The sequence below is a fragment of the Ciconia boyciana genome, chromosome 7, assembly GCF_034638445.1.
Source record: "Ciconia boyciana chromosome 7, ASM3463844v1, whole genome shotgun sequence".
Taxonomy (NCBI): domain Eukaryota; kingdom Metazoa; phylum Chordata; class Aves; order Ciconiiformes; family Ciconiidae; genus Ciconia; species Ciconia boyciana.
The window spans coordinates 65,626,501-65,651,921 of NC_132940.1; the positions used below are offsets into that span (position 1 = coordinate 65,626,501).

The following is a 25,421-nucleotide window of genomic DNA, read 5'->3' on the forward strand; positions in this document are numbered from 1 at the left end:
GAAATGGAAATCTCAGACAGTGCTCAGCCCACCTATGACTTGTCAAGAAATCTCATTGTGGGGATGTGCACTGAGAATACTTTGACAGTAATATGTATCAACCTTAAAGCGAAACTATCATTTATTAAAAGTGATGAAAATCAGAGGGTTTTTATGGTTCAGGTTACTACAATAGTACCACCAAATTATAGTAAAGAGTATTATTTATTTCCATCTACTTTGAAAAAAGGGAAAAATCAAAGATCTTTTTTAAATAAGTTTGATCAATCGTATGTACTGAATACTTTAAAAATGTCAGCATCCATAAGTAAAGCTTACTAAACATGCCCAACTCTGCTCTGTATGGTGCATTTTTAATCAGGTGTAACCGTTTCCACGACCGTGTCATGTGCATAAACCATTCTATGAACCCTGATGACTGCATTTCTCAGTATGGTAGATGGAACATGATGAAAACTACCATCTATATTCCATATGTTAGATAAAACTGACATTTAAGATACTTAAATATTTTTTTATGTATATAAAATTTTATTTCCTTTTCATCTAATGTTTATCTTACAGGAACACATTCCTGCTACCTTCAGGTCCTCTGTGTCCATTTGCAGCTATGTATTTGCATCTTCAGAGAATGCAATGGTTTTAGTTGTAACCTCATGCTAGTCAACATTTTGGGCTCAATGCAAAAAATAAATCCAACAGCAGAATTCAGTGTATGTCTACATAAATACAAATATTTATATTCTAAATAGGAGTTAACTCAAACAGTTAATCAGTTACAAATAATAATTTGTCTGGGTAACCTACATTTAACACTTTTAGAAGAGGGCCCCAACCTCCTTATTTCTACAAATTCTTAACTTTTTTTTTTTAAAACTTCCGAAAGGTTAGTTATTATTATAACCATGCCAGGAAGACATGAGCAGTGGCTGTGTTCTCACACTTAACACTCCAAAAGGAATCACCTATGTATCTATTACCTTTTATGAAGGAAAATATCAAGAAGATTCAAGTTGAAGATTCAAGTTTAATGTTTACCCGAACAAATAGCAAACCCATGACGATTAAAAGAGTTCATATAAGCAAACCACCTTGTATGTAAAATGCCTTAACTCTATGCACATGCAATACATGCGAGAGAGATGTGAACGACAGGAATTAGCAAGGAAATAAATGCATCAGCATTTCTCCTGACATCACAAGCTCTCCTGACATCACAAGCTACAGACTAACATCTACAAGGCTTATGATACCCCTAGCACCTTTCAGCACCGTTTCCCTTCCACTAATCTGTCTATCTACCTGATGATAGAAAACATTTTACTTGTACAGTTGTATTTCATGACAGTTTCCCATCTTTAGAAGACTTTCTGCACAACCGAAGTAGACGGCTCCAGGCTAGAGATTCTTGCCCCATCATAGGGATATACCAATCCCATTGTCTAAATGGGAAGAAAATAAAGTTACAAAGTTCAGACAACCCATTACCCAACCTGTGCACAGCCTGCCCATGTGGCTATTCTTGTGCCGGAGTAGGCAGGCTTCCCAGAACACCCTCTTTTCTTATGAAGACGTGAATTCCATGCTAAATTGCCATTGCCATACCCCATGGCCACAGTCCCCTTCTCCTCTAATGCTGCCTCCGATCTCCTGGACTAAGACTGTCCTCTCTAGAGGTGCCTCATCAGTCATCTCACCCAGGAGGGCAATTTGGTCAAAAGCTAAGAGTGGGAGATGGGGCGTGAAAATTACAACTCCCCAAGAACACCATGGTGGTTTTCCTAAGGGAATTTTTTTCAGGTTTTGATGATTAGCATTTTAGGAAAGGACATGTGAGAAAGAAATGCCTTTTAAAAAGAAAATAAAAATGAAAAATCTTGTTTTCAATTAAATACAATTTCAATAGGAAAAAAACCCAACCACCCAATCAGCCTGACACTTCTTCAATAAGGGAGAATTAAAGCTTGCAGAATATAATTGACCAGCATGGAATTTTGCCAGGATACCAAGATAAACATAATTGTTCATATTAAGAGTGTTAATTAATTGTTTGTGAACACAAATAATTGGCTGCTTGGTTTTACAGCTCATTAGAAAGTCAACGATTCTGTTAGACATTGCTGCCCAGTAGCCATACTAGGACCACTGAGCTGTAATCACCAGAAGCCTGAAACTAAGCCAGGGAAAAATCAGTGAGAGGTCGACCACTGAAATCAAGCTCCAAGAAAAAAAAAAAATAGTGATACCTAGTAAATAAGTATTAACACTTTCTGGATAAAGGAAGGGCTTTTTTTGGTTGGGGTTTTGGTTTTTTCTCAGGTTTTTTTTTTGGTTGGTTGATCATTTATGCAAATTTTTCTACCAAAGATCTCGTAAAAAATCCCCAAAGAGCTGCCAGATGGAGTTACCCAACATTAGTTATGAATTAGTGACCTTGATGTACACTACCTATGACAGATGATGCAACCAAAAGTGTAAAGAGTGAACTCCAGCAGCTTCCTTGGCAGAGCGACGCACAAGCACTGCGACAGTCAGCTTCGCAAGAGCTTCATCCGCGCCGGCCAGGGGTTATTGATTACCACACAACACGGGGAGCGTCCGCATTCTTGGCAGACAATAACTATATTCTTACAAACCGCTGATGGGCTAAACAAGCTATTAATGACAGGTTGCTCTTCATCATCTAAAACGGACAGAGTCTGCTGCTTAACCACAAGGACACGCAGGTTATTGCTTTGAAACGTTATGCAAAAGACACAAATAAGGTATCTCTAATGAGTAAACCACACGTATGGCTCCATGGTTCCTTTTTAGTAGAGCTATTAATAGAAAACAGGACCTATTCAGAGTTGCAGATATATGATCATCTATTCCAAGGTTTCTACAGTTTGTTCAAATTTGTTGCTCAGAAAAGGAATTAGCTACGTATAACGCAGCAAGTAGCCACCAACATTTTTGGAATACAAGACTGATTCCCCTACACTTAGAACGTTGCAGTTTCTTTTCTTAACTAGCTACAAATCAAATATGCTTCTGAGCAGATGTAGCTATCGGTGGTCAGCAGGGAGCGTGGCTGTGACCCCCTTGCACGTCAGCCGGACACACCGGACAGCTCTTCGTCCCAGCAGCAGCGACCAGCCCAGCTCCTCCGGGAGGGCCAGCTCTGATGGACTCTGAGAATCAGGCACAGGGACCTGCTGGGAAGTTCTCCAATCTACAAAGAAAATCTTTTTGTTTATAACAGCATCTGGTTTTAAATTGGAAGTATTTCCAAGTAACGATTTGTAAAATATTTACCAGATTTTGGAACAGCAGTTGTTATACTACTTTATTTCACTCCTGTGTGTAGCTGGATGCTAGATACCAGGATGGCAGACGCTACTTAAACAAGGGTAAGCAGTAAAATAAGGGTAAGCTGCAATCAAGTGAATGGGATACATACATGGATAAACCTAATGGGAACATACAGACCCCGTAAGGATTATATCACAAATTGTAAAACACCCTTTTTTACAAAGGGATTAAAGAATAGATTACCCAATCAATATAAAGATTCTTCTGACTTCATAGAGGGGGGGAAAAAAAACCCAAAACTTCTTTACAAGTATTTGGAGATGCCGTAATTTAAAGTAGTAGAACCAGAGCAATCACGTGGCTTAAGTCTTCTGAGGAATATCCCTATAGTTTATTGGAGTCCAAAAGGTCTTAGTGAATTTGTCTGACATAATGTTGAGATATAAAACAGTTTCCAGCACGAATACTCCCATCTATGGGTGTCTTGGGAAACAGTTAATTTCCTTGAGCACCCGTCCCCAGGACAGATTTTTCTAAGATCACAGGGAAAAGGAAAAAAGTCTCAAACCTGGAGGGCTTTTGACAGATCTTTCACAGAAATACAAAACAGGTAACATGTTTAATGAAGACAAAATGTTATTCAACCATATAGGGAGTTCCCTGTAAAGAACTTAAGGCATCATTACTCTGCAGAGAATCTTTCCAGTACGTTTTCCCCCCAAATCCCTGAGAAACCCTGAACATTAGTGAAAACACCATTCCTGGTCCACCCCCTGCCCCAGGCTACTCAAAACCCAAAGAGCCTCTTCCTTCCGTACTTGCTGGGTTGAGGTGACATTATAAATCAGACCTGTAGCTCCAGCTATTGCAGCACTCCCAATTTAGAAAAAGCACCAGTCATGGTCATCTGTCAAGACTGCAGCATCTTTATAATGCATTAGAAAAATCCTCTGAACCCATCAGATTACAACTACCTGACACCAGCAGAGGAATGAAACATTTTAAAAATTTATTTAAGAGATTCAACTCGCATGCAAGATACCAATGAAACTAGCAAACAAGATTAATTTTCAAACTGCTCTATGACCTATTCATAACACTCAGCTATTTATTCCATTTACAGATTCCAAATACTAGTTGCAATGGAACATTTAATATGCCACCATTATAAAGGGGAAACTGTTGACAACTATGCCAGAATATACATCCTTTTCATCCCGCTGTTACTCCAGGAAGATATTGGTACACAAGCTCCTACAAATCATATTTCCCAAGTGATTCCCAAAATGGGAAGCAACAACAGAAAAGCAATTTTTTCAAATGCTCATGCAATACATTGTGATAAGATTTTCTTTTAATGGAAGTACAGGACAGTATATAATATTTAGATATTATATGACAAAATTAAACATGAATTTAAACGCTTCTCATGATGTACTGAGATATACACGCCATTAATAGTGAATATTTTGATTTAATGGGATTTAATAATCTGTTTAGATGAACTACTTAATGTTCTGATGGTTGCCGATACTAACATCCGAGGCTCAATGAGCTTCAGACTTGTGACAATATTGTATTTTTCCCAGTTTTGATCAACTGATTAGTTTTAATGCTAAGTATGTCTTGCCATCACTTGTGGTTTGAATATGTTTACTTAAACCAAAAATATTTTGCATCTCAATTATTATTTTATACTGCAGCACTGAATGGAATTTAAGTCAATACATTATTCATAAAGCAAAGACAAGAGAAAAAACAAAGCTGTGCACTTCTTTCAAAGACTTCAAATTACTAAAACATACCATATTTATGCATGCAATATTTGATTGTGTGGTGGTTTGTTTTGGTTTTTTTTATCACAAGTTTGTTGTTTTCAGATCAGGATATGCCAAAAATCCAACACCAAACAATTTTTGTTTATAATTAAGGCAATCATCAATCCAAGGACTGTAGTCCATTTTATTTCATCTCTACATCAAAAAAAGTAATTTAAAAAAAAATTAAAATTCCCTTGAAATGGTAAGATAAATGAAAATGTAAGTGCCTTCACATAATAACAGTAAGCTGACCCTCTGGGAAATGGTTGACTTTCTCAATTCAAGGTATTCAAAGCTCATTCGAAAGTGTTCATTTGGAATGCAGATATCAAAGATGATGCAAATGTTCAAGAGAAAATTAAAACTTACCAGATGTTCTAATCCAGCTTTGATGTTTCCAGAGTCCCTGTAACAGAAGAACAAAAGTTCTAAATAGTTGCTAAACCCTTGTCTACAATGATTTATGTTTAACTCAGAAATGTCAAAGCCATGTAATTTCTCAAGTATATAAAATTTTTACTTTTAATACCTTAATCATTACAATACCTAAAATGTCTCGATTATCCTAACACATAACTACAGAATTATTTAAAACCTCAAATTTTACCTGCCCTGAAATTACCATAAACTGTAGCAATGCAACAGGACACTCATTTAAAAAACAACATTTTTAATATAATTATCCCACTATTCATATTGGAATTAATAAAACAAGACAGTGCATAATGCTATTTACCAAATCCACATTCAGTGGCTCATGGTTCTGCCTTGCCACGACTTCAATAAGAAAATTCTGTGACCGTTTACAGAGGTGATGGAATGAATGAATCTTGTATTAACTAACTAGGTCGTGGCAGCCATACTGAAACCTCGCATTTGACTCCCAACAGCTGAAAAAAATACAATGTACAGATACAAAAATAAGAAGTAACATCGCATAAAGACAGCTGCAAAACAAGCGACCAAACTACCAAAGAAAAAACATTGAAAAGCAAGGAGAATTCAGAGTGAAAATTAATCCTTAACACATCCTGCAATGTAAAAAAGATAACCTGAAAGAAAACCGAAGCAAAACAAATTTTAAAAATCCCCAAATCCCAAGCCACTGAATAAGGAGGCTGCTTTCTGCTTTCACTGGCTCCGGGTTCTACCTGCTTCCAAAAATGTCACGGTGCCTTTTGAGGCAGGTGGGCTGCAGCCACGGCAAACAAGGAGCAACCGCCCCACTAGTGTTTCAAGTAATCGGTGATCGAACTATATAATGTAGCGTGTGTTTATATTTATAATATTAATTTTTCAACAAATTATTCAACTCCATCAAGCCACAGGTGCAAAACCCCCAACTATGTTCCTCTAAGGCAGCAAAGCGGGCGAGACAGAGGCTTCCGTTCTCTTTAGTACTTAGTACGGGCTGTGTAAGGCATCATGTGAAGTTACACACAAAAATGGCTAAATATATGAAATTTTACTAGATACTGAATAAGGCTACATTGAATTACACATTTTACAACCTTGCTGTACTCTGTTTTAGACTTTTTACAGAAAGCTTTTAGTTATAATTTCATAAAGCTGCCAAAGAAGTCTGCTATGCACTTTTGTTCTATTTGAATATATCATGAATGAAGCAAGAGAAAAAGACGCACCTTCCTTACACCATGATTTTGCATTTTGAACCGAGAACTGATTATTCGAGTCCAGACAATATTTAAATAGAAATCATCTCCCACACCTATTTTGGAGGTGCTAAATGGCCTTAAAGAATTGAATCACTTTGGAAGCAGGATCCCAGGAGCTGATGCGGGAGCTCACAACTAATGGTATAAACCCTGCCCTGTTAGTGGTCTGTCTCCTGCGCTGTCCCTGCCATGACTCCATCAATATTTGTGCAACTCCTTTTGCCCTGTGCTGAAAGCAGGCTTAATTCAATTATAGGTCTCAAAACTGATAAAAAAGGTCCTGAAGTGGAAAATGCGAAGAGATTATTGGCAAATGAATAAAGATTTGTATCGAACTAACACACAAGAGTACAGCAGGGTGGGTTGTTTGTTTTGTTTTGGGTTGGTTTTTTTTTTAATCATTCCCTGTCTTAAGTCTGCTGGGAACAGTGAGTTTCCCTTCCCCTCATGCAGCACATCGATTTCTGAATTAGACTGCAATATTAAATAATTAATATACTTGCCATGATTGATGTTTTGCATTAGTTGAATATTAGGTTATCAATCAAAATCCACTTGGTTTAATGTAATAATATTGAAAAAGTGTCACTGGCTGTTCATCCAATTTGCAGTTGAGGCAGCACAGATAGTAATATTGGTGTAACACAAGGCTCTAACGCAGGAAATGCAGTGGTTGAACATACATAAGGCAAACATTATCAAGCTAACCAGGACAAGGTTGAGGTTGTCCTAAATAAACCTTGTGGCTCCTGTCACTTCCAATGAAAACTCTTTCCAGCCGGAGGCTGCTGTGCATCAATCAGCGATGACAATGAGTGAAGCCATGGCATAATTGTATCTTTCTAGTTAAACAATAATTATACAAAGACGACTCCCATTAATACTGTATTTCAAATATTGTGTTATGCAAAACCAGACCTGTTGCTACAGCTCAGTCTGACACATAACCTTAGATGTCTACAGATCACCTTCATCACTAATACCATAAAAGACTACAAATAAAAGGCAAGAACAGTTTAGTGCATATTATAATATGCACTATTTATAATCCACTATTATAATACTCCTATAATAAAGGAACACCATAAGAAAGTTATATTAATTTTATATCATTATCAGGTAATAATGTTTTACTCAACTTTGACACCACGCAGTTCCCAACAAGATATATATTTGCCTTTCAAACCATCCCCAGTGCACCACATCTATTTTTTTGGTTTGTTAGGCCAAGTTCAGTTTTATTCCTGAGTTTTGCTTTTTTCCATCAGAGAAGCCCTGGAATTGTATTTCCCCAATATAGTCAAGAAATTGTGCTGTAAAATACTAGTTGACGTGCGTATATTTTAAAATCATACATTAAAACCAGTAAGCATAATAGTCAGGCTAATCCAAATGTTAGCTTTTGGTAATGGCAGGGGAAAAAATTGCAGCTGAGCTAAGTCTGAATCATGGTCATGAGGGACCTGTAACAACAAGCCAGGAATTCAATTAAGCAAGTGCAGCCAGCTTTTGGATTACTTAAAACCATAGTGTAGGTAACTAATTGAGGTAGTGTTAACTTATTAGTGCTAGTTCCTTTGCCAGTAAAATAAACTAAAATAAAAATATTCACCAGCACTCGCTGAAAATCCTGATTTTAACCTAGACATATATTCATGTTCATAAAAGTAGGTTCCCATACAAAACTAACCATTAATCAAGGGAGCTGAAAAATATGCAATATCTTCAAAATATCTGAACTTTAGCTATTCTAAAAGAATACAAGATTTCACTAATAATTTACTTTTTAATACATTTACAGCAGTTTCACACAGGAATTGTGCACAAACAAGTAATAGTTCTACAACAGAGCTAAACACGTTACTGGATACATGTAGACACAGTACTCCGGAGCAAGGCACCCTCAAGAAGCTACAGTCTTAACATCATACTACAATGCCAGTGACTTATTTTAGTACTGTGAGGCTATCTAAAACCAAGGAAATCTCAGAGATATTTTTATTTATCACTAAAATAAGCAATTGAGCTTGTTAGCAGGTCTCCGTTATACTCTTTAACATGACAAACAATTAGAGCTGAGTTTAATTTGTGCTGCTATTCAGACCAGTAGTGTCAAACTGAAAGTATACTGCAATTTTAAAAAAATTATTCCAAATGAAAACAAACCACTTCAGTTCACATTCTTCGGTTCCTCTCAAGTTGTTATCAACTCATTCTCAATACCTCCCTTATGTTCGTAGTTTTCTTTGCCATAGTTTTTTTGTTAGAATCCATAGGCCACAGAATAATTCTATGGATTATCTATATTTATGAACATTATAGATAATTATGGGATAATATAGGTTGAAGGGCCTCTGGAGGGCTGCAGTCCCACCGCCTGCTGAAGGCAGGCTCAGCTGTGAGGCCAGACCAGGCTGCTCAGAGTTTTATCCAGCCTGGTCTTGAAAGGACAATCTCCCTGGGCGACCTGTTTTGCTGATTAAATGTCCTCGCTGGGAGCGTCTTTCCTTCTATCTAGTCCAAACACCTCTTTTTGCAGTCTGGGCTGGTTGCGTCTTTCCTCCTACCACTTCAAAGAGCCTGGCTCCCCCTCCTCGGTGACCTCCCTCCCCATCACTCTGGGTGGCTGCTGTCAGGTGCCCTCGAAGCCATCTCTTCTCCAGGCTGAACCACCCCCAGTCCCTCAGGTCCCCTGAGGGTCTCCAGCCCCTGACCGTCTTGATGGCCTGAACTCCACACTAAACAGTCCCAATGTCTGATTCTTCTCCTCAGAAGCCAAATGAATAAATAAACCATCTCATCATTAGCAAGGCCTTGGGCAGAATCCCCTCCAGTTCCACAACGGTAACTACAAGCTGCAAAGAACAAGGTCATACGCAGCATCTCGGGTCAGGCTGCACCACGCTCAAATAAAGGCCTTTTAACTCCACTCTTCATGAATGCCAACGTGTCAGTGCTGTTGATCAGGCAGTATTGTCCCAAGTGGTTATAGATAATTTTCATAGAGCTCCCTCTTAAAAATCTCTTGGATCATTCAACAAGCACATCACATAATACGTTCAATAATCTGTCAAGTATCATTTTAAATTAATCCCTTTTTTGTCCCAGTATTCCTCTTGGATGAAGAGCCTCATAGTGAAAGATGTTCTTGGAACAACCTCAAGTTTTCCTGTTCTTTATCCTCACGTTAACATGCTTCAACTGCTTGCTGTCATCTGATGGCCTTCCCTACAGATCCCCCTCAGCAGCACACACATCCGCTGTTTTTCTTTTGCATGTTATCAATCCCCACGTGTATTCTAGATAAACAACCTCAAAGTAAACAGCTGAATCTCTTCAGAAGTCTTCTGAGCTTCTTTATGAACTTCAGCAGGTGACAAGATATTAAACACTCGCCAATACAAGCAACACGAAACAGGATAACCATGTTACGCTAAACCCAGCTCGAGTGGTGGTCTAGTCCCTTCTCCCACTTCCCTACACTCTGTGTTGAAGGCAGATAAAGGGAGAGAAGAAAGAAATGAGAAAAAATATGCCTTAGATGTTAGGAATTATACCAAGGGGTATGGTGAAGAGGATGAGTGAGGCTACTGCCATAAACGCCGTAGCCACTGCCTCTCCTGTCCTGAGCTCTTTCAGTTAGTGAGGAACCTACGCTGACCCAACACGGCCAAAGTCAGGAACAGTCTTACTAAGTGCAACTACAGTGGAGGTGACAGCTATGGGAGAAGTAGATTAATCAGCTATCTCTAGACCTTTTTTTGCATATCATCTTTATTTTAGCAGATTGGCATCTCAAATTCAATGAGGCCTTTGCCTCATCATTTTCTGCTTCTGATATTCAGAGTCATCTCAAAGCTAATCTGCCAAGAGATGCTTAGCTTGTCAGTAGGCACTGTAAAAAAAAAAAACAAAACACAAAACAAAACACCAAGCTAATCTAAATCAGATTCAGATAAGGAATTTATTACACTAACCTTGACTACTCAATCTAGCGGCATTGTTACTATTCCAAATTTCTGACTAAATCCCAGCAAACTTCACCACCAACAGCCGGGAACAATTTCCTTTCTCTTTCAGAATGTGGAAATCCCCCACCTAAAACTCTGCCAACCTGTGGCAAGATCATCTCTGCCAATGGTGAGTTTAAAGGCCAATATCTCATGATTTCCCAGACTAGAGCTGGGCCCTGTATATTCCTGGGAAGAAGAAAATTAGTGTGTAATCACGTGGAAACCTATTTAATTCTACCCTGGGACATCCAAAGATGGAGAACTGCTCCCTCACTTATTTTATGTATTCAATCTTTGCTGGATTTACTTTCCTCAGCCTCAAAAGGCTGTACGAGATTGAAGGTATTCCAGGTATCAAACTTCAGAGGAGGAGGAAAATAAGGAATAGTTTCTTCCCACTGAAGTTTTTAACTTTTTTCTAACTTTTCTCTCACACACGCATTTTGGAAGAAGGCATCGTGTGTACTCATACACACACAGTTTAATCACAACTGGATGGGTAGCCTGAACAATGCCCTTGTGACCTTATCACCGTTTAGCGATGCATTTACGCAAACATGTAAACCATGTTATATTCTGGAACAGCTTCACTGACTAATCTTAAGCTCACAGAACACGCCAGACGCAAGAGTAAAACAGTCCTGGCCAGATCACGCCTTTGTTCAATTCCAGAAAAATAAAAGCCTAGTGCAGAAAAAAGTATTCTCTCCCTATCGGCAACATCTAGAATACCCACACACGATTAGTACATTTGCACGGTGGCTGTTCAGGAGGCACTACATATTTGAAGTTCTTCCCTGAGCTAGCTTGAATTTCAGCTTCAGAGTTACAGAATCCTGGATGCAGTTTTTAGAAATGGATACCCCATCACATTCCACTAAATTTTCTAGGTTCTGTATTGTTGTGTTTTCTGTAAAATTACAGGCTGGTGTTTCCAAATCTGACTTCAGACCGTAGATACTTATTTCAGTAGGCTTTGAAAGTCACAACAAAGATTACATAAAAATCTATGCCTGTCCTCTCCTTCGATACCAACTTTAAGAGGACAGTGCTGATTCTCCTGGGTGAACAGGTAAATTCATACCTACTGACTTGCGATGACAAGCTGCTCCAATACCACACCGGTGGTCTGGCAGAACCGCTGGTAAAGACTACGTAACATACAGAAACAGAACAAAAAAACGCATTACTCTTCAACACTACTACTTAGCATCACCTGGGTTACAAAGAAAAACCTGAAAAGTAGGGCTATATATTTTTGTAGCCATAAGCGGAAGTTACATCAAAGGGAGTATACAAAAGGCAAGAAGATAAAACCATAAAAGAAAGCTATTTCTTCCTGCTTCTCTTAGACAAAGATGAAGGAAAAAAACTTGAGTTTTTTGAGAGTAACCAAATAACATACCCAAACAATATTACCAATAATGAAAATAAAAATCTTTGCAACCTACTGCTTACATAAGTTACACAAAGATTCTCAGCACTACATGTACCTCAAAGAGAATCCCTTGACAATTGCAAGGGCTCTAAGAGTTGTGGCTCCTTCTATCTAAAAACCCCTGTTTTCTTCCATTAGTGGAAGATCCAAGCAACCAATAAAAGGACTAAGAAATAAAATAGTGAAAATCATAGGGAAAGAAAAGAGTGAAAAACAGGGATTGGTTAGAGAATCCTTCACTCTAACTGCTAGAAAACGCACCCATGATATTCTTGAAAAAGTGTGGAATGTTGTTTTGCTCTTACTTAATATCAGATTCAAACAGTCTGGAACTGATCCTCCAAAGCTGGTGGGTGGTGGCGTGCTCAGTGGCTCCCTCGCTCCAGTCAACCAAATAATTTATTTTACTCAGGGAAAAAATGGTAAGAAGTTTGGCCAATTACTAATTTAAATGTAATAAAGATTCAAGAAGATTGTATGAAGGTCACTTATCAAAAGCAGGAAGAAAAGCAGAAGTCACCCCCACACAAACACATACAGAATAACTTGGAACTGCTGAAGAACTCAGTAGAATATAACGCAAGCTAAACTGAATCACGCTAAACCAGGGACTTTAAACAGGACACAAGGTGAAACAATTTCCATAATATGTTATCCTGGAGAGAAGAAAAATCAGTACCCAAGAGACCTTATCAAATATTCAAGGGAGGGGTGGGGGGTGGAATATACATAACCCTGGCTCACAGGGTAAAAATCAAGATTTCATGCAACTGAAATAAATACTGAAACTAAAGGGAGTGGGGGGACAACACAAAATACAGTGTTGATAGAATCAATATTTTCAAATAGACCCTACAAAAAAATCCTTTTTGTCTTCAAGTATTTCACAGATAAATGAGAGACAAAATAACTGCCCCAAAAAGCTCCCAATTCTGCTTTACCAAGACTTCAGGTCAGATATGGAAATCCCATAAATTATCAAAGCAGATTTCTTTATCCTGGTTGCCAGTTCAAGCCCTTCCTTGGATAAACCTGGCAATTCAAAGGACCGCGTAACATGCAAGTCCTTGGAGTTCTTACACGTGGAGTGGTTTTTTGGTGGTTTTTTTTCCCTGGGTTTTGTTTGGGTGGTTGGGTTTTTGTCCTCCTGTTCTGTGCACGGCGTTCCCTTCACAAAGAGTAAAACCTTGTTAATCAACGCTTGCATTCCCAGCAAACACAAGCAATTAAGCTTCAGGCTTCGGAATGTCACTGTCTCCGTTAACCAGATTATTTGGTAGTCTTAAATAAATTAGACAACTTTGGCCTGTTTTACCTTTTCTGTAATATTATTTAGTAGATATTCAATTAAAACACATCCTGTAGGTGAAAGTGTATGAAAACATTTCTGTAATGGACATTAGTGGTAGTAGGAAGTGTTGCTAATTAGCCTCAAAGTACAAAATAGATTACAAAAGTAGCAAAAAGCCCAGCAGTGTAAATGCACAGAACGCTGCACTGAATATTAAAACAAAGCAGAGCAAGTTTTAATGTTGGTAAGCATAACTACAGTAAAAACTCTCCAGACTAGTCAAGAGTGTTACAGGTTAATGAGGAACATATAAAGAGTGCACAATAATTATCATACCTAACACCTTACCATCTGTGTTTGGATGACTGCAGAATATAAACACAGTTTATCAGCATTAAGTCTGAAACTAATTACACATGTATTTCTATTAGCATACTGTTAGGATAAATATTTAAAATGTTAGATTTTCCGCAGCTGCACTCAACTCTCAGTATGGAAGAATATTAAATTGAAGGATAAGTCAGTGAGAAAATTTAAATGTTCTAAGCACTAAAACAATTTGACTACAATCAATTTTCCATTCTCTGAAAGCTTCTAAATCCTCCTCATTCACCCAATTACTACTGTACTTAACCTAATGAAATTTTATTCTGCAGGAACAATACTATTCTTAAACAAATTTTTGAAAAATATAAGATTAAAAACTTCTAGACAAAGAATAAACTCCTAGAGAAAAGATGCAAATAAAATTACTATCATAATCTTTTGTTTTTTTATTTGCAAGTATAAAACTGAAGAGAAACAAAAGCATGGAACATAGCATCTGTCATATCAGAATATAAAAAGATGATCCTGGCACAAAATGAAAAAGCTCTAATTCATTTGCAAATCAAGCCTGCCAGTTCTATTTCAAGCTGGCGGTAACTGTCAAGAGTTAACAAGATAATCACTTTCAATCCTGCCTTCAATGGTACATTACACTGTTATTCCATTCAATAAGGCCGTTCTTTGGGGCACTAGATGAATGGTTTTCATTTCTAACTCACACAAAAAGTTGCAGAAAAAAAAATCCATGGGGCTTAAGAAAGAAATCCCTTTATGGGCATTTATCTGCCGGCACTTGCTTTTAGGCAAAATGAGATATTTGGATACATTGGTGTCCATTCACTTCCTCTATTCCTTCAGGCCCTCAGTCTGTTGATAAAAAAAAAAAAAGAAGAAAAAAAAAAAAAAGAGGCACACAAGGAAACCTCAGGCCCGTTTGGTTTTTTTTAAAACTATTTGTGCACATTAAACAAGTTCTGTAATAATGTTTTGTAAATACTTCAGGAATACACAGCTCGTACAGACTGAAATGACACTGTATTTGAACGGATCCATCTCTGGTCTAAATTCATTGTAAACTGTACAAAAAAACCGGAAATGCTCGTGAAAATTGTGCTTAGGGTAACAATAACCAGTTCCTCATTACATGTTCAATAAAAATAAAATTACTAATTAAAGGCAGTCTACCTATGAAACAAGTTAATCTAGAATTTGTATTAATTATTTGTAATTTTTTTTTTTAAGATTCTGTGCTATGCATTCTTCCCAAAAGGATAACATATTATAGAAGTTTATGAAGTTAAGTATAAAACTTATTTGCTGGCACACAACTTTCTACTAATCTCTGCGAGAAAAAACCTTCATGCTTTTGCTCATTGCTCAAAATTCATATTGTAAGATACTACCTGCATGTTAGGGTTAGAATGCGTATCTGTACAATACATTATTGAATACTCTACAGTGACAATTTAAATCTGCTATACTAACTTTAGAAACAAATCACTAAAACTTTCCCCCTTTTTTTTCTTTCTTTCTTTAAACTCCCATAGATCTCAGTCCACAGAACAAAGCTAATATCTATATTTAATAGCTTAACTGAGTTAAGCTTCTCCAGCCTCAGGTCTGTTACCCATAATCAATGCCACCAAGCACGCTGTCAATACCCATCTGTAGATATATATATTTTTTTTAATTAAAAAAATAAATAAAAAATAATTTTTTTCTCAAATTCAGGGACCCATCTTGCCAGTCACTTCTTATGCTATTTGCATACCTTACAAAGAAGATTTTTGATTGTCTTTATAATCCATCACTACAAATCAGTCAACTTTTGCCTTACGCCCCTCGTGCAAATGCTCCTTTATAGTAGGAGTTTCTTTTATGAGAAATCTAAACACCAGAAGTTACCAGCGGACTTGCAGGCTTTGGTTTTGTTCTTTGCACTTCACAAGTTTCTTCAGAGGTTCTCAACAGAGAGATGGTCTTATAATTAAAAGAATACTATAACAAACCCCAAAATTATATGCCTGTGTTTATGTAGCATTAGAACGTAATCATTTTGCTGCCCTACTGCCCCTGCTTCCCGAAAAGAAGGAATATAAATTAAAAATGAATTAAAAGCTCACACACTTCGGAAGGACCTTGACAGAGCACAAGATGTTGCGCTTGGAACACAAATTAATCGAAAGTGAACAGATGCATTTCAAACAGCAGGTCATGGCTTTAGGTAAGACTAATACAGTCCCAAAAAACCAGGAGCCTGCGGTAGAAATTTGGGATGTATTTCCATCCTCTCTAGCCGGCAGCAGTACCATGCCGGTACTGCTTAAAAATAAAGAATAGATTAAAAAAAATAAATCAAAAAACATCCAAAAAACAAACCACGAAACCACCCTCCGTTCTGTAAAGCCGACATTCGGAATAAAAAGCAAAGATAAGCAGCAGAGTAACTCTTCAGTAAAGGTAGGTATTTGTTTCTAGCAGTCACAACTGATTAATTTCCACAGCTCCGATGAAAGCCCAGGATGACCCAACAGTCCTAGGACACACACATTTTAAGGCCAAAGACTAAGAAAAGGTAGTTTCACATTTCCATTATCACTGAAGACGTGTGCAGCCCTTTGGCAACCACAGTCAAGTTCAGCTGAGACCTGCAAAGTGCCACTTTAGTGAAATTCCACCGCTTGTGACTGCATTTGATCCAATTTTAGCACACTGAAACCTTGTGCTTTTTTAGGCATCACTGTTGGGAGGTATAAAAATCCAATTTGTAAATGCTTTTTCACCGTTCCTCCGTGCGTCCCTGCAGTCTGATTTTGTCGCTTCAGTTTAATTCCTCTACGTTCTTTCATCTGGCCTGAATTTATCTCCCTAAGGAACGTAGGGGCACGCTCAGAATATACTCTAAACGTTTTAAATATGCCTAAATGTCTGACAGGCACAGGTTTTCATTCCTATACAAGGTACAAAATTTTCCTTCTCCTGAAAAAAGTGGATCTACTTGATCTCAGAACATTTAGCTTCTATCTCCTCAACTACTTCAGCTAACACAGCTTGTAGCATTTCTGGTCATAAAAGACCTGAGTTTCAGGCTGTATTTCACAATTAAGCAGTTTGTTTCTATTACAGCTCAACGTAGCCCTAAAGAAAGCCTTTGAAAGTCTCTTGCTTTCTGTAAGACAGCCATTCCAAGCAGTCCAAGCATAGGCTGAGAGGTAGGAGAAGCTCAGAAGATTCTCCAAGCTAAGTCTGACATGAGGGAGAAGCCCCTGTTGTCACATGAAGAACATGAACAAACCTCAACAGACACATTAAGAATAAGCCTGGAGGATTTACCATCACTATGGTACATTGTCAGTTCAAATAAACATAACTATTTTTGAATGGGACGCTTTGCATCCTCCGCAGTATCTCCTCAGCATTCAAATGCATCCTACCCTCCGTGACTCGAGAGTTTTGTACGTTTTTCAATATTTTGAGGCTGATAAGTTACAGAGAGCATCACAAAGATCCTTTTATTTTGAGCAGAAGACTCACAAATTCTTCTAAAAGGCTGTTTTGTTAAAGCCCAGATGAATTTTGAAAACATATTTAGTATGAAAAAGGTTTCTTTAACGTCTGACTTTCAGTAAGGAAGAATGTTGTATCTTCTAACAGCTTCCATGTTGGGCTGTGTTGCAAGACAAATTTATAAAATTTAAAAAGGTAGAGCTTAAGTTGTTCAAGCTTGATAGCAAATTAGTTCCTTGGCCACAAATAAGGGAAAGAAATAATATATCATCAAAACAGAAATAAATAAAAATTGATTGCAAATCTCAAACATATCTGACCAAAACCAAGCCTGAGAGACAGTGCCAAAAATAACCTGTAAGTGCTTTGAAATTAATGGAAAGGTTAGAAAAAAACAAACCAAACCAAACCCAGCTAACTGAAGCTCGTGAAGAAGAAGATGTGGAGGAAGAGGAGATTGATAGAGATCACGAAAGTAGTCCCATTTGCAGCAGTTCCCACTTCAGCACCTTTGTTTTCACAGCATTCAGTCCAAACCAATGCTGGGTACCTGTACGCTAACAAATCACCAAAGACTGGAAAAGCACTTTTAAATACATGTAATAGCAAGGATCAGAACTTGAAGTGTATCTTGGTGATAATATTTCAGTATTCAAGAATAAAGACCTTCAGAGTTGTCAAAAAAAAAAAAATCTGTCACACTTGGACCTAGTCACAGTGGATTTGTACCTAATTCAGCCAAATCGAGATTGTAGAGAACAGGCTAATTTCCTTAAATGATCTGACAAGGCTAATAGTTCTCTCGATTCCAAGAGCAATTAACGCTCTGCTAATTCAACAGCAGCACTAGACAACTAACACTAATAGGTCTGTATCTTGCTTATTTGTTATTTCTTTCTCCAGCATTTGTAATGGCCTCTGACTATATAATTTACAAGTCTGTTATTATTTGAGAACATTAATCAATGCTAAAATTGCTTTCGGTCTTGTGCTTACTACACATCTACTTCTCAGAGAGAAACTTCAGAAGCAATAGATGTGGTCAGGACATTGCTACGCCCGTGCTGAAAACACCGATACTGCCTAGAATTTGATGTCCAAAACATCATGTTAAGTAAACAAGAAGAGATCTGCAAGTTCCAGTAAATCACAACTTATATTTTTTGTAGAAAATTTTACAGCCTAAATAAAACCATCGAGTAATGCTGCCTAAACACTTCATACTGGTTGAGTTGCACCAAAACCTCCTTCAGGCTTCATATGTTCTTTAATTGTTAAGTCTACTGTTCTTACCACATCACATTGGTCTTATTCATTTTAGTCTCCAAAATGCTTGCTTTCATTAATATGCTTTTAACCTTTTACTACCATGAAAGACTAACATCATCTATTTCATTTGGCATTTATCATTCCCAGCACTTCACAGAGAAAGTCTCCGGTGAAAACGGAGAGCAGTACTGGCTTCGCAAGACAGAGCTAACTGCCGAGAAGTGGCCAGCCAAAGTCTAGACCAGAAATCTTGCTAGGCATTTTGTATTTTGGCATTCCTTCAATGAAATTAAAATAATTAGTATTGCACACTACCGCTTTACCACCAAGTGGACCAAATTTAGAAGAAAAGACAAAAATATAAAACACGTCTCGTTCTACAGCCAAGATTTCCCTCAAAGGTTATTTCTCTAATACGAAGCCAAGAGATTCCTGAAAAAATTAAGTACCATAAACATGGCACGCTCCAAGGAAACTTGAATCTTAAGCAATTCGGAGCTTGAAGATTAAAACCAGCACTTCCTATTGTACCTGCAAATATTAGAAGTAAAGTGAAACATTCTACAAAAACAACTTCTGAACAAATAAGCGGCCAGATCCTTCAACAGCAGCAATTTCTAGAGGACTCACAGACCATACAGAAAGACCTGGAAATGTGGATTATCAGGCTGACGACTGAGCAAGCTCTTCCAGTGGAAAGAATTTCTAACCTGCAAAAAACCCAGCAAATACCCAACAACCACCTCAAGTCACAAACCTAACTAACAAAATGTAGCCACACATCACAAAGCCTACTTCAAGTTCTCAGCAGCACTGTTCTTCGGTCTTCTCTGGGGAAATAAGTTGGAGCTAGATGCCTATTAGTCCATAAAAGGTACCTTAATCCCTATATTTTTAGCTGTACCCATTTCAGTTCACCTTGGTTAACATCATTTAGGACAGGAGCCATGCTGAACCTACGCAGACCTCCCTCGACAGACTTTGCATCAACACAAGACAACCAACTCTGCAATGGAAATGAGTTTATCTGATCACACATCCCCTCCAGCACTTGCCTACCTGGCTGCTCATGAAGGACTTCCTGAACCATTACGGACCGCTGCTCTAAGACAAGCCAAAAGTGGTGCTGGTTTACAGGAAAATGTTAATTTTTACAGCAAAGTAAGGCAGACAGTTCAGGGTGGTAGCCTCAACCATCCCACAGTTAGTCGCCCTTGTGCATGAATCAAGCTTTTATATTCTTTCAAAGGAGGAGCAGACGCTAGAGCGAGCAAGCCCTTCGCTAACAGAAAATTTTGCCTCTCTATGATGCTACCAGAACTAAGGATTTTTCTCTATTTTATTGCAATACTGTTCATATTTGCCTTATTTCACTCTTTTTAAGAAATGTATTCCAGACAGTCTTACTGATGTTAAATAGAGTAATGCGAATACTTTGCTAACTACTATTAGAAGACCATGGTAGAGAGCATTGGAGTATCTGTGCTCTGAAAGAGATTAAAGTCAGACTCAAAAAAAAGAATATAACAAATTCAGAATACAGAATGACTGCACAGACTGATAGACTGATCTACAGAAATAGCATATTGACATTGCTGAAAAAAAAAATTAGTATATTGGCTCTTTTCCTAGATTTTCAGTTTTGGCTGAAAGTTATAATTGCAATATACAAAATTACTGTGTCTTGCAAAGAAGTGCCAGAAACCAGTGTCCCCAGAAACTGGAACTGGAACCATTCCAAGCAATCAAAGACATTCATGTAACAATGGCCAGGACCGAGTGGCCTTTTACACAATGGCATGAGAGGATAAGCCACCTACTTAACTTTCTGTTCAAGCAAGATATTGGAAAGTTATGTGAACATTTGCGCATGATAATTTTCAGTCATTCAAAACAGGTCAGGATGCTGTTCTAACAACGGAAGCAAACAACATATAACATATATATATGTGTGTGTGTATATCTATCTCTCCTTCCTCTGGTCATTGTGGCTTCCAGTCAACAAGGTCAGCCTGCAAGGCTAGCATTTGGATGGGTAACTGTTACCCCAGTACCAACAACAGATAATGGAAGAAACTGGAAGAATCAACTGAAGAAATTTAAAACTAAAGTTGAAAACCTTGTACCTACATGCAATAGAGGGAAAAACAGTTTAGTTAGCTATGTGTATTTTTTTGCCCAGCAGTAAAAAGAAATACAGCATAGGGTAAACAAAAATGTTCAAACTGCTTATAAAATGGGTGAAATAGTTTCAACCATGGAGAAAAATTTGCGAACTCTGCCTGATATCTGGGATTTCAGGTGGACTCTCTCTTGTACATCTGTAATGACAGAAGTTCCACAAACCAATGGAAAAAATATCTGTAAAATGTCCAGTCTTTGTACACAGGACATAGCCTAGCACATGTTTCTTGGTGTACCTCAAAAGCACACACACACAAAAAAATCGGTCTTAAAGGCTTTCCTTTTGCCCATTCTACGTATGGCACTTAGGTCGTTCATCATGACTACAGTAATGAGGAAGGCTGAAATTAGCACTCTCTGGAGCATCTCTACACTTGCAGGATGTCAGGAGATGTGATTGTTGAACGACAAAAAGCCAAGTGCTGAGAAATATTTGATAATACTATAGTAGCCCAGCACCAGGTAGATTTTTTTTTTTTTTTTAAATATAGACCCCAAAGTCATAGCCAAGGGAATTCACTATCTCTTGAATGTGGAATTGATCTGAATGCAATTACTTTATTCTTTTTAGCTCCATTTGACTTTGAACTAAACGTCAATTAGTGCACAAACATAATATTGCAAGATCTGTTAAGTCCAATACTGATTTTTCCATAAAAGATCTAAAGCAAATTTATCATCCTTCATTTAATAGCTTTCAGCCATCACAAATATCACAGGTGAAAGCTCAACTTCGTTTTCTGATGGTCACTTAAACCCTTAATTCTCACGATAAAACTCTCTCAGTCTTAGTTTTAAAACCTTTAAATTAGCAAACAAGACACCACATAATATATGCTATAAGCATAGGTCTTCTCTGAAAAGCTGGGACCTTCAAGTGCTTCAGCTGCGATACAAGCCATTGAGCCATGGCCAATATAAGCCAATTTGAATAATCAATATGACAACCTTATTTTTCTAATGCAAACAGGATTGATACAGTAAGGTGTCTCACTGCCACATCACAGTCATGGCCTCTTTTAACCCCTAATTAGATTTAGGCGATTATCCCTGCTCTTCCTTACAAGTGTACAGCCCGGATAAGAGATGACAAAAGCTATCTGCCACTTACTCAGCCTTTGCAGACTGCAGGTTATCCAGGGAGATACAGGGTAAGATCAGCAAACAATTGTTATTCATATCATCTACAGTTTTAAGATAGTCACAGTTTTCCATACATGCTAAGTGAAAATAGCCCAGAGCATTAGGTAAATGCAAAACGCTTAAGAACATCAGGGTTACGCAGATGGAAATTCAAGGTGATGTTAGGGAATTATGTTTAATTCAAATTGGTTATCACAAAGAAAAATATCTAGCAATGATTTTCTTTTTCAGACAGGAAACACCAAGTTTAATAGATTTGTGTTCACTGTTTATTTGTGTGTAACACTGGGTATTTTACACGGCTATTTCTTAAAAAAAAAAATCAAACTTAGAAACAGCAATCCCAATAGAATTACATAGCTAAACAAAGTACTAACAGACAGAGAAGATCTATTACAGAAATGTAATCACATTTCATTTACAAGAACTCTTATCTCAAGCACTTAAACATAAAATTTAAACAGTTTTCCATTTTATTGTACTCAGTATTTGAGCTAATAAGATATAAAAGTATAATCACGTTAGCAACATTTCTATTGCATTACATAAACACAGTACTAGATTAAAGGCAGACCAGGAAAAAGAAAGCATGATGTTGCATATAAAACTAAACACTTTCTTTCTCCTGGCAGAAATAAGTATCACTGGTAGCACGTGTGAAAACTGCCACGCTAAAATTAGACATGTTCACAAAATGCCTATTCCCATAGTGACAAAAAAAAAAAAGTATTTCCATACAGATTATCCATCTGTGAATGTCTTTAGCATGCTTTTGTAACCAAAAAAGTAGTAGTATTCCCCTATAGTATGCTTTTATTAGCAGGCTAAGCAATCACAGCACTGGAAGGATCATTTATCCAAGTCAGGTGCAACCCACTCAAGATTGGAGAAGGATTTTCAGAACCATTTAAAAGACATTTGGACAGCACTTTGAAAAATCACTGAAAGGTAATATATTTTTTAAAATATTGTATATACTGTGATTCAACACTCCTTATGAGCAATACTCTATATTCAAGATAAAGTAGGCTACAAAGCAATCTCTGCATTGCTTCTTTGGGCTTTATAGCCACTGCTGCTCCTCCCAGTTGTCTGCTCCTTCCAGGTGTGAGTCAGAAGCAGCAGGGCACTGTCTTCTCCTCGGCCACCCCACCGAGAAGCTACCCTGACGTCAAAGAAACTGAACATCGTGGGGACCTCTTATGCAGCAAACGTGAAACAATATTCATCCTAGATTTTCACCTATGCACTAAGGCTTTTTACTTCTTACTATTATTTATATCCACGCCTTTCAACAAGTTGTGATTTTATTAACTCATTTTTCCTCATAAAGGTTCAAGATATGGTCACCTTGAAACCATGCTACTTAACAGTCCGAGCGGCAATGCAGAAACTGTGGATACGTGCTTCCTCACAACGCTTCTGAGGCATGACCCTACCTACGGTCCCTGACCTTTTGCTTTCTCTGTAAAAACAAAGTTTAACAATTTCTTTATGGGATTTTGTGCAACGTACTATACATTTGAGTGGCCTTTTGAAAATGCAAAATCAGATCTGACTGTTACTACTTCTGACTGTTACTACTTCTTTAAAAGCCAAGGCTGCAAAGCTCTAACTGTTTGCCTAAAAATAACCAACCAAATAAGTATATAAATGGGGAGGAGCAATAATGGAAGACAATGATTAGTTTTCTACTCAGGTTATTTGAACTTGTGAAAAAATCTGTTTATGGAGAATCTTATTTTAACTTAATTCCATAAAATTCTCATTAAATTGCAGAAAAAGTTACACATCTACAAATGTTTTCCATGGTTTCGATAAAAACAGCTGATAAAAATGGCTTGATACTGAGAAAACAGTCAGCACGAAAAATTGCTCCTGCCACTTTTTGGTTGTTTTTGAAGTTTCCCACTGGATTGCTTTGCCTTCTCAAAAAAACCCAAATCCTATAATAATTCAGAATCTTTTCCATTTGCTAATACAACTACCAGTTACACAAGCGTGGGGGTTTTCTGTACTGAAATTTGCAGTACCAAAAAGGAAGAGAGAGCAAGCAACGGGACCGTTCATGGCAAAAATTCCTTCAGTCGCACACATACCCCAAAGAGCCTAACGAACCCTCCAGCGAGGAGGGGCAAAGTCCGTCGCTCCCTGCAGTCACGGCATGCCTCCCGCTCACCCAGAGCGCTTGGGGTTTCAGCCTACGGGTTCAAGCCTCTCTGCTGCTGGCTGGTTTGCTTCCCCAGGCACCGCGCCCCACCTGGCAGTGAACAAATGCCCCTGGTTTAGGAAGAGTCACGTACACGTACGCACCGACGACCCACTTGATAAGACATCTCACGGAAAGGTTAGCGGAGGTCAGCAGAAAGCAAGGAACTTGACCCGGGGCTACGACACCACAGATCCAAACCACAGCTACTCACCCCATCTCTTGAGATATCTCAAAATAAATCCATCATATCTGAAAGATGTCGGACGTTGCACCATACCTGTGCCAGTATCCCGCAACCCCCACGCCAGCTCGGGCGAAGGACCTCTGGCATGAAACTCATCCCCACTAATTCACAGCATCTTCCCTCCTGTGACGCACACGCATCTCAACTGCTTCTTAAAATTTCATTTCAAATCACTTAAAATTTCGAGTTACAGAGCAAGTTTGCTAAGCTTGAGATAAGCAATGCTTTCTGGAGGCAGGCAAAAAGGGGCCACTAGGGATCTCACATACGGTGACAGTATCAAGGAATGTGGGATTGCCATTTTTAACCTTTTTTGATATTTTCAGCTTTCAGATGCTGACCTAATATAACTTCAATATATAACTTCATTAAATATATATATATATATATTTTATCAGCAGTTGAGGCCTACTTTGGATTGAATAACCTGACCATCTTCAAAAACGTTTGCAAACCCACATGGTGCAGCCTCCATTCAGCACGGAGCAGTGCAGATATATTACTCGATTTTAATTTTTAGTTAAACTGCTTAACTCTTAGGATCAGATTAATGATAATTTTACGTTAAATTTATCAAAACCTAGGAAACTTTGTCAGAAGAAAATTTCTCTCTCATAAGGAAGGTGAGAAGTACAACGTAAAAATAAGGCATTTCCATTATTCAGAATACATTACTAAGACAGTGCAGAGTATAATTTTCAAAAATAATGACCACAAGTATATAAAATTTCAAGCATTTAACATCTAGACCTAAACATCTAACATCAATTCACTGAGTTATTATAGCCTGAATGCTTAAAAAAAGACGAAAGTAGCATATTGATTAAAATAGAAAAAGAAATAAGTTACTTATGGACACCCAAGAAGGTAAGTGGGACAGAGCACAGAATTTCCTGTTACCTGTATTCTTTTCTGCTTTCCTTCCTCTCTGTATCATGCTCACCACTGAAAAGAAATGAAAGCTAAACTGCACTGCAAGGAAAAGCTGCCAAACAGCGAGAGC

General features: G+C 37.8%; 1 protein-coding gene across 1 annotated transcript in view; it reads right to left on the minus strand.

Annotated features, from left to right (window-relative positions):
• Positions 1–25,421, minus strand: part of RSRC1 (arginine and serine rich coiled-coil 1) — a 180,430-nt gene that overhangs the window by 96,157 nt on the left and 58,852 nt on the right. Inside the window, exon 6 of the mRNA XM_072868510.1 lies at positions 5,484–5,520. Within this exon, the coding sequence (XP_072724611.1) occupies positions 5,484–5,520 (37 nt within the window). The remainder of the gene's footprint in view (positions 1–5,483; positions 5,521–25,421) is intronic.